General features: G+C 44.1%; 1 protein-coding gene across 1 annotated transcript; it reads left to right on the forward strand.

Moving 5' to 3' along the window:
- Positions 1 to 3,424: 3,424 nt before the first annotated feature.
- LOC4352118 (E3 ubiquitin-protein ligase WAV3) lies at positions 3,425 to 5,587 on the forward strand. Its single transcript, XM_015763247.3, has 3 exons — positions 3,425 to 3,594; positions 3,718 to 4,268; positions 4,372 to 5,587. The coding sequence occupies exons 1-3, from the start codon at positions 3,543 to 3,545 to the stop codon at positions 5,341 to 5,343; spliced, it is 1,575 nt and encodes a 524-aa protein (XP_015618733.1). The 5' UTR covers positions 3,425 to 3,542; the 3' UTR covers positions 5,344 to 5,587.
- Positions 5,588 to 10,848: the final 5,261 nt, after the last annotated feature.

The following is a 10,848-nucleotide window of genomic DNA, read 5'->3' on the forward strand; positions in this document are numbered from 1 at the left end:
CCATCCGGCTACGGTCCGTCACAGGCATCTAGTCACCTGTGACGGGTCAAGAATGGAACCAACGGGCCATACAGATCCAGCTCGTCAAAGATGTTATGAAACCATCTCTAGTGGGTCCCTTTTTTTCCGTCACAGGTGGAATCTATCCAACCCAATCCTTATCTATCACCCACCGACAGCCTGAGACCACCCATATCTCGTTTTTTTCTTTCTTCCTTGTCCATCCCTCTCTCTCAATCGTTTTTCTTTCTTTCTTCCTTAGCATCGAGCGTCCACGCGCCGAGCACCGGGTCCGGTGGCGGCCTCTGACTCCATGCGTGAGTAGCGGCCACCGCCGGCCACCGGATCTGGCCTATGGGGCGCGGATCCGGCCACCACAGCCTCTTCCCCCACCGCCGGCCGCTTCCTCCTCCGCCTCCTGACCGCCAGCTGACGCTGCCTCCCCCGCCTTCCGACCGCCGGCCGCCGGATCTGGCCTACAGGGCGCGGTTTCGGCCACCGCGGCCTCTCCCCCCACCGTCGGCCACTTCCTCCTCCGCCTCCCGACCGCCGGCCGCCGCCGCCTCGCCCGCCTAACGACCGCCGGCCTCGACACGTTTGGGGAACGCGGATCCGGCGCCTATCCCCCGACCGCCAGTCGCCTCCTCCTCCGCCACCCCACCGCCGCCTGCCAGATCCGACGACAGCTGCACCGCCAACCGTCGGATTCGGCGGCCTCTACCCCCGACTGCCGGCGTCGTCCACCGTCTCCTTCTTCACCCGCTAGCGCCGCCGCCATTTTCAACTCTTGTAGGTTGTGCAAATTTTCATTGCCAAATTTCAGATTGGGTTATACTCACGGTTGCTTGTGTGGATTTGTAGTTGCTTGTGTGGATTTGTAGTTTATTACTCAAAGTTGGTGTGGATTTGTTATGTATATTACTTGTGTGGATGTGCTTCATGTGTCAACATATCTGTCAATGAAATGCAAAGTTATTCTGTCATGATATCTTAAGATGTTCTTCATGTCATGAGATATGGCGTGTGGGTTGAGAGCTGAGAGCTAGAGGCTGAGAGCTTTTGAATTTTTTTTGGTTGATTTTTCACACCTGTGACAGGTGGTGAGTTGAACCTGTCAGAGGTGTTTGTCACCTTTGATGGGCTAAAAAGATCCACTCAGGTGTTTTATTCAGTCTGTCAGAGGTGTCAATCATTATTGATGGGCTTTCACCCGTTTGAGATGATGTGTAGTCATCAGTGACCACTAATCTGTAGCCAAGACCAAATCCGTCAAAGGTGAGGGTTAGAGCCCGTGACAGATAACGGGATCCGGCCTAGTGTATATTAATTAAATGTTGTATATATGTTAATTAAATGCTCGAGTTAACAGACTACCACCATTTATTAGCATATAAAAGCTTGTTGGTGTCGTTCTAGTCAAGACGATAGCGGAGCAGTGGCGCACGTACAAATGAATTATCAGATGTAAAACCCTCTCCATTGGCAAATTTAAGAACACACTCTGCATTTGACTTTAAGGATAAAAATGGTACATTTTTGTCACCACGCTCATGCCCTAAATACCAATAGGCAGAGAACATGCCAAACATATGTTACCTTAGCAGTGTACACGATTAATCCAAATTAAAAAAACAACTTTGGTAGAGCAACCATTGAGTTTGCTCCCGTGTCGAAATATATATGATTTCTCACAAAATCAAGCCAATCTTGTCACGGGGCAAGTGGATGGATCCATCATCCATCAGAATTAACTAAAATTCACTAGGCAAGACTATAATAGACAAGCACGACTTAACAGACGATGACCATTTATTACCATATATTAGCTTGTCAGTGTCCTTCAATTGAGATGTCACGTGACAGGTTCGCTCGCTAGCGTTATAGATCCTCTGTAAAATTTTTTTTTCGAGCCCCTCCTCTATAAAATATGAAGCAAGGTTATAATAATTTGAAATACAAATTTAATCTAATTGCTTTTGTACTAAATTTTTTTTTGGCAGAGATAGATAACCAATATGGGACAGATGGAGTAATTAAGAAGATATAGCAAGATCACATGGTAAAATGGGCTGTATTTTTGAGGACTCGAGGTTGCAGTGACCTTATCAATTATAACTAGCAATTATTAAACAGGAAACGTACTTTGATTACTTGAAGTCATCTCACTGGGATATACGCCATGCAGTATTATTGTTTTAGACCTACACAGCTTGTCTTTCAATAAGATAGTGTAGAAGTCTTGGTCATCTCACTGGGATTTCGCTGATGGCTGGGCTGCTCGATTTTTCTCTTTGATGTAGCATTACATTGTTTAGTCAAGAAGGACAGCTTTCCCGAATCATTCAATTCATTAGACGTTGCTTCCAATAATGCATGTAACCAATGCTATTCTAAATGGTAGACAATAAATAATAGATCACATTTTGTTTACTTGTTGCAGTCAAAAAGATAGAGAGAACGTGCCAAACATAGGGTACCATGTCAGTATATACATGATAATTTCAAAAAAACAATATGATCATTGATCAAACAACAATCTAGCTCGCTCCCGTCAAAATATATGCTTCCTTACAAGATTAAGTTGTGAGGAGGCAGGCGGATGGATCCATCAGAATTAATTAAAAAGACTAAGCAAGACCACAACAGAACAGTGTTTTTCAGCCGCTTTAATCCAGCCAGAACAGTGTTTTTATCTCACAACAAATCAGCCAGAACAACAGTTATCATTTGAAACCATAGTTATAAGGGCATCCACAATGTGACCAAAAAGCAGTCCTTATAACTCTATATGGGTACCTTTACCATTGTGGGAGGTGGCATTAGGAAGAGCTATATGATAAGCTACCCATAGCTATAAAGACCACCTATATAGATTAAAATATACTATCTCTCTCCTTTTGCTTCTTTCATGAGAGAACTATAGCATTTGGAAGTAATTTTTTTAGAGTGTGGGTCCCATCTTAATGTCAATTACTATCTATATACATTGTGGAAATATAAATAACAAAAAAACCACTTATGTGGGTCCCACCTATATAGACTACTTGGTCCATATACATTGGTGATGCCCTAACAACATACAAGAGACTTATCATATGGAAGCCTGTCATTATTGTTCTGGTCAGGATATCAAATGTTACATCTAATATCATGTGAGTGTGACCAGTTCAATAATCTTCAATCACTAGTTTGATAGTCGGTCCACCATAGAAATAGAATTAGGCGTGATTTAATTTAATGCATCTGGATCTTCAATCGGATGGTTTCCAGGTTTCACAATAGTAGCAATTGCTAAGTTCCCTACAAAAGTATTAAACAGATGGAAGTTTGGATGGAAGGTACCCGGCCTGGTACAAGCTAGATATACCTAGAGGCTAGAGCCTATCTATCGGTATATAAAAGGGAGTATGCCTACCCATTTACACCATGACTGAAGAGCAGAAGGTGTCTAGCTAGTTGCCTAGTTAGCACCGTGTTGTACTGTTGTTCCACTCACTCGCTCGTGCGCATACTCCTGCTCCATCTTAGCAGTCAGGTTCAGGATGGCGTTTAACGACGATGAGAAGCCTGCTACTACTCCAATTCCGAATGGAGGTATCGTCTTAATTCCATCAGCCTTCCATTGATGCATTACATACTGGAATACATACCGTTTGCCGCAATTTCGAAATGATCCTGCATTGAGGCGGATTCAATACATGTATATATGATGTGCAGGGAGCAAACAGGGCCTCGTGACGATGAACATCCCGACGTACAGCAAGAAAGATGTGGCTCTGACGGCGGACTCAGTGACGGCTGTGGTGGAGATCAAGGCGACGTCCTCCACCGCCGTGAGGGAGGGCCTGGACCTGGTGGCCGTGGTGGACGTGAGCGGCAGCATGCGAGGGCACAAGATCGAGAGCGTCAAGAAGGCCCTGCAGTTCGTGATCATGAAGCTTACCCCCGTGGACCGCCTCTCCATCGTCACCTTCGAAAGCAGCGCCAAGAGACTCACCAAGCTTCGTGCCATGACCCAGGACTTCCGGGGCGAGCTCGACGGAATCGTCAAATCCCTCATTGCCAACGGTGGCACCGACATCAAGGCCGGCCTTGACTTGGGGCTGGCTGTCCTCGCCGACCGCGTGTTCACGGAATCCCGCACCGCCAACATCTTCCTCATGTCCGACGGCAAGCTCGAGGGTAAGACCTCCGGTGACCCGACGCAAGTCAACCCCGGCGAGGTCTCCGTCTACACCTTTGGTTTCGGCCATGGCACAGACCACCAGGTATGTATGTACAATTGCTAGTTGCTACTTGCTACTCCAGTTGCTAGCTATTGCTAACCATCCTCCTGCCTTGTAATTGGACGAATGGTATTGCCATTGGTAGCTGCTCACGGACATCGCCAAGAATTCCCCCGGCGGAACGTACAGCACGGTGCCCGACGGGACGAACCTGAGCGCGCCCTTCGCGACGCTGCTGGGTGGCCTCGTCACCGTGGTGGCGCAGGACGTGCGGCTGACGCTCACCCCCAAGACGGCCGACGGCGACCTGGACAAGATGGAGGTGGCCGACGGAACGGACTACACGCAGACCACCGACGCCAAAGGCGAGATCACCATCAAATTCGGCACCCTTTTCAGCGGGGAGACACGCAAGGTCGCCGTCAACTTCACCCTCAACGAAAGCCCCGACACCGAGGAGTACAACGCGACCTTAGCGGTGGCGAGGCACAGCTACGCCGCCCAGGAGGCGCCGCAGCCTGCCCAGAACATCGTGCGGCTGCGCAAACCGGAGCCGACCACTCCCGGCAGCGACGACGGCATCGAGGAGCGGTCCGTGCAGGCCGAGGTGGTGCGCCGGAGGCACGCCGACCTGATCGGCAAGGCCAGCGAGCTGGCGAATGGCCAGAAGCTGGGCGACGCGCGGGAAACGATCATGGACGCCCAGAACGCGCTGGGGGACATCCTCCTGGACGACGGCGACAGGATGGTGAACGCGCTCCAAGCCGAGCTGCTGCGGCTGCTGGAATACATGGAGACGCAGGCGCTCTACGACAAGCTGGGCCACCCCTACGCGCTCGCCACCATCATCTCCCATCGCCGCCAGCGCGCCGCTGGAAGGGGCGACGAGGAGGTCATCTCCCTCTACGTCACGCCGCGCATGATCGCCTACCTCGCTCAGGCCAAGAAGTTCGAGGAGAACCCGGAAGCGCCGGTGCCCAGCGCTGACGAGGATGTCAAGCAGGAGATGGCTGCCAACCCACTCGCCGCTATCTCCGCCCCGCTCGGCTTCTACCTGGAGAACGCCATCCAGGCACTGCAGGCCATCCAGAAGATCATCGCCGCCAACACAATTTGATATTATATATTGCCTTGCCCGTCCAATTCGAATTTACTATCCCAGTCCCAGACGCGCATGTGCTAAGTTACGTTGTTCTTCATCTCTTTCAATTTCCTTTCTCGCTTCTGATCATACTACTTATATGTATGTAACCGATCCAATAAGTGCGCCGGCCCCTAAGATGTAATCAATCTATATATGTACCACTGTAATGTAATGCAAGACCCTTTTTAGAGCAACTACAATAGCACATTTAAATTCAGATTTGCTCCTTTGCAGACGATTGATATTTTGTTATTCCATCAGTCACATGTCTTGGTGCAAAGTTTTGAGCATATTAGTATGAAGTTTTATAATGTGATAGTTCAAAGTTTTTTAGCAGTGCCTGATATTTTGTTTTCATATCGGTCAACTGTCTTGGTGCAAAGTTTTGAGCCTATTATAAAGTTTTATAATGTGATAGTTTAAAGTTTTTTAACTTACCAGTACAAAGTTTGTATTGACATAGTTCAAAGTTTTATATTTTTGAGTCCAAAGTTTTGAACCTAGCGGTACAAAATTTTTATTGTTTGAGTGATGGTTAAACAAACTTTGGGGCTGCCTATTCTGCAGTCGATTGCAATTTTTTCATTTGATCAGTCAACTTTGTGCACTATTAGATATGTATCTAACGGTAAAGCTCAAAAAATCAACACGTGACGTGCAAAAACAATCACAACCTGATGCAGATGTTTGGGCCCAAAAGCTAACAAAAAGCCCAAAGCCCAAAGTTGTTTAAAACACACTTTTGGGTCCAAAAAACTAACAAAAAGCCCAATGTTTGGGCCCCAGTTTTTTGGGCTGTGTTATGGGCCAGCGAAAGTGTGGGCCCGAGTCTTTTTTTGGGCTGTAGTTCAGTGAGTCTGGATTTTCAGATTTTTAGCTGTGATTTGGGCTTTTTTCAACAAAACAAATGGGCTCTCACATGATACCCGTTTTTGGGCTTTTTAGCTCCGATTTGGGTTCTGTCACAAAAATGGTCCACTCCCTGGGTCTCTTAAAAAAAAAATGTCTTGTGCTCCAAGATAGAAACTCAGATCCAAAAGAAAAACGAGAGGAGAGATCGAAACTCAGATTGGAAAAGCAAAAAGGAGAGAGGAGAGAAAGAACACGAAAAAGGAGAAGAACGTGTGCTGGGGTGGACAGGAAGAACCTGAGAAAATTTTACTTAATGGAGGTTTTTCTCTTTGCTCTTTGTTCCCACCTCCCTCCTTTTCTCCTCTTCCTCCCATCTTTTGATTTTTTTTTTTTGCTTTTCTTCACTTTCCACCACCCCCTTCCTCCGAAGAACAACATGTGTTGAGGAAAGAACAGGAAGAACTTACGGGAAATTCCTTTCTGTCTTTTTTTTTTTTTTGCTTTTCTTCCCTTTCCACTATCCCTGAGTTTTCTGCTGCTTCCCTACACAAAACTTTATTATATAAAAACTCATAAGCAACACAACATTAATCTGGTCTATTTTTTTCATGTGGTTGTAATGCAAAATTACTGCAAAAAAAAAACTGCCCTCAACTATAGAAAATCTTGTGCAGAGTGTTTGCTTTTCCTTATGCCCAACTAGGTGACTGAATTTCTAAAGAGTGCACAACTCAGAAATATCTTGATTCGCTAACTGTTAAAATTGCACATTTGTTCTCTTGTAGTCATGCTTTGAATTATGGGAGCTCTCAGTTCATGCAAATGCCATTACATTGTCCAGAAAAAAGGATGTAATGCCATTTTTTTCATCTATCCAAATGTGCAGGGCACAGAGGCAGAATCAAATGAAGACTATGGGATGTTATTTAGATTATCACAGGAGGGAGGCATCACCTATACAAATTTAATCCAGCAAGTCTCTGTCTCACCTAATGCAATTCTTCCTAGTGCTGAGGTGGCAGTGAGTAGAAAAAATAAAACACATATTAAATGAAATATTTAACTAAAACTTTATGTGCACAGTCATAACTCCCACACTGTCTTTTTTTTTTTTGCAAAACAGGGTGGTCTTCCTCTGCTCCAAAACACTTATGGCAGTTTCATGCAGCTATTGCAAGCTCCTATTGAATCAGAGGTGTGTTCCCTTTTGTTTATTTGATTTGTGCTGTGCCATCCCATTATTTGATTAAAAAACATATTCATGATTGGTGTGGATATATCTAATCTGGTTAAAAAGTTCAAATCAAAATAGAACTATAAAAAAGATCTCTTTATTAGAATTTTTTTTCTTACCACTGCAGAGTGCTCTATATTTGACATCCAATAGATTTGAGTATGACAATACCTTTTGGGGTTTTGATCCTCACAATGGTTATCAACAAAATGACCTGCAAAATGCACAAACAGACACCTCTCAGATGTGCAACTCTTTGCCACAAAGTGTAGCTGTGCATCCTCCTATGGCATCTCTGGACATGCTATATGATGAAATGCAGAAATCAAGCGCTGATGTTGATAATCAAGCTGAGATGTGCAGGCCAACAGTACAATTGAAAGCATCATCTGTAGAAGTGATTTATAATGAAATGCAGACTCAAACTATTGAGGCTGATGCCTGTTTTGACCAGCACTTTGAGCAAGCAACAGAAGAGGATTTATTGTCTGATCATGCAATAGTTACATTTCAGCAAGTTGAGGAAATAGAACAAGATAAAAGTGCAGAAAATCCAGATCAAAATTTTAGTGAGGAAGATATAAACATATTTCTGGAGAATGAAAGTGTAGCAGTTGTTCAGAGAGGTGGTCAGGATGCTAAAAGTGCACATGTGCCGTCAATCAACAAAGTTTTTGCTGATGAAAATGAAGCTTTTGACTTCTACAATGGTTATGCTTATATGGTTGGTTTCTCTACATGCAAAGCTAGCAATTACCATAGCAGAAAAACCGATGTTGTGACAAGGCACACGTTCAAATGCAACAGGTGGCGGAAACCAAGTGATCCAAAGGAGAAGGACCTGCCTGAGGTTGATGAAGTTGAGAATTGTTTGCAAACAAACACAACAAATCCATTGGTAAAAAAGAGAACAGAATAAAGTGGTTTACACAAATTGCAAAGCTGAGATGGTGATAACATTGAAGAGGGGCTTTTGGTACATTACAAGGCTCAATCTAGAGCACAATCATCCACTATCTCCACCAGAAGAAAGAAATTCCTAAGGTCTCACAAACATATGACAGACCAGGAGAAACTTTTGATAAGAACTCTGAACAAAATCAATGTGCCCACAAGGATGATTATGTCTGTTTTGTCATATGTTAGGGGTGGCTTGTCTGCAGTTGCTTACACAAAAAAGGCTGTGAGCAATTATAGAGATTTTGTTAGAAGAGAAAGTGGGAAAAATGACATGATGCAGTGTTTGGATTTTTTTGAGAAGAAAAGATCAGAGGATCCATTGTTTTATTTCAGATTCAGAACTGATGAGAACAATGTTGTGAAGAGTCTGTTTTGGTCCGATGGGAACAGCAGAAAATTTTATGAGATGTTTGGTGACATAGTTAGTTTTGACATGACGTACAAGACAAACAGGTATGATTTGCCCTTTGCTCCATTTGTAGGGATAACTAGTCATGGTGACAATTGCCTATTTGGTTATGCATTCCTACAAGATGAAACAAGTGAGACTTTTCAGTGGTTATTCAATACGTTCCTTGATTGTATGGGTGGCAAGGTTCCTGCTACTATTATAACTGATCAAGACTTGGCAATGAAGACTGCTATTGCCATAGTTTTTCCAGACACTGTTCATAGGAATTGCCTGTTCCATATGTTATCAAATGCAAGGGACAAAACAGGAAGGACATTCAATTAAGAGGATGAAGAAGTTTACAAGGATTTCCATGATATTGTTACAAAATCTCAGACAGAGGCTGAATTTGAATATTTGTGGAAAGATTTCATAAGAAGAAACAATCTGTATAATGTTAGGTATTTTCAGCTTATGTGGGTCACTAGAAAGAGATGGGCACCAGTTTACTTCAAAAGCAATTGGTGCCCTTTGATTCAGACAACAGCAAGGAGTGAGGGGACAAATTCAAGGTACTAAGCTGACATTTGTTCATCTCATAGTGTTTCTGCATTCCTAGCACAGTATGAAAGGATTGCAGAAACAATTTATGAGTGCTTCAAAGAACAGGAATCGCTGACTAGGAATACTGTTCTAGATACTTGGTCAGAATATCAATTTGAGAAGCAAGCTACAAAATTGTATACTAGGAAGATATTTTGGGCATTTCAGCGTATCTTGCAAAGCTATACCAAGTATGATGTGACCGTGAAAGTGCGTGATTCTATTTTTGAGGTGTACAAATCAGAGATTCATGAACTACAGGATTTCAGAAAAAGAAAGTACATTGTGGTTGTTGATACTATATCTGAAGAATATGAATGTATCTGTTCAAGATTTAAGAAGGATGGTATTTTGTGTGTTCATGTGCTCAAAGTACTCATTCACTTGAACATAACAAAACTACCTGAGAAATATTTTATTGAAAGATGGAGGCTGAAAGACAAAAACCAAGAATTATCTGTGCCAAACACATTGATGTCTGCTACTGTTCTTGAATGCAACCCTTTACTCAGGTTCAACATCTTGTCACAGAAAATGATTAAGTTGGCTTCAGATGCATCAAAAACAAAACAAAAGTTTATATATGTGATGAATGAAAGTGACAAGATTGAAGATGGGTTGAAGGCAATGAGTGATACGGCTCCTAACGAGGCTACTGTTCATGTTCAGGATGCGGCGGCGATGTCACGCCCTAAAAATCTTAAATATATAAATTGTTGTTTAATTGGAATTTTTAGAAATTATTTTAAAAGCCTACAAGCTAAACCCTAATTTTCTAGGAAAATTTTCAATATAAAAATGAGCTAGATAAAATTTTATTAAATACTATCTTGCTCCTCTATTTTCTAGAATTTTCTGGGAATTATTTGAGCAAGGGAAGTATTTTTAATAATTGAAACAACATTTCACAAATTGTTTTTATTTAAAAAGTTCAAAAATCCCCCTCCTAGGCCGTTGGGCCGATTTCGGCCCGACTCCTCTCTCTCCCCGCGCGCGGCCCATGCCTGCCCAAGCCGCCGCTCCTCCTCTCCTCAGCCGCCGACAGGTGGGGCCCACCTGTCGGGGTCGTCCCCTACCTCCGGCCGCCGCCGCGCAAGCCGTCTGAGTCGCCGTTTTGCGCCGCCAAATCCGCCCAAATCCGACCCGGTTTCTTCCGATTGTTAGAGGGGTTTTGTTCCTCTCGTTCTCCTCTTTCTTTTCCCCCAAGAATCAAAGAGAATCGTTGAGGATTTGATCCGAATCGAGTTCGTTTTGATTTTATCCCTAAAACCGAGTTTGATTTCTTCCCAAATCGATTCCTCTCGTTTGGAGCTCGATCTCTTCGATCCAATGCCATATAAAGCGTCCCCTCATCGTCCTCTTTCGTTTGCCCCCTCTCCCGAGTTCTCCCGTGCCTCCTAGCGCCGCCGCGACGTGCTCCAAGTCCGCCGCCGCCGCC

This window comes from Oryza sativa, chromosome 12 (assembly GCF_034140825.1).
Source record: "Oryza sativa Japonica Group chromosome 12, ASM3414082v1".
Taxonomy (NCBI): Eukaryota; Viridiplantae; Streptophyta; class Magnoliopsida; order Poales; family Poaceae; genus Oryza; species Oryza sativa.

Coding starts and splice junctions, on each gene's coding strand:
- LOC4352118 (XM_015763247.3), top strand. CDS start 3,543: ATGGCGTTTAACGACGATGAGAAGCCTGCTACTACTCCAATTCCGAAT. Junction 3,595..3,717: donor TACTCCAATTCCGAATGGAG/GTATCGTCTTAA, acceptor TATGATGTGCAG/GGAGCAAACAGGGCCTCGTG. Junction 4,269..4,371: donor GCCATGGCACAGACCACCAG/GTATGTATGTAC, acceptor TGCCATTGGTAG/CTGCTCACGGACATCGCCAA.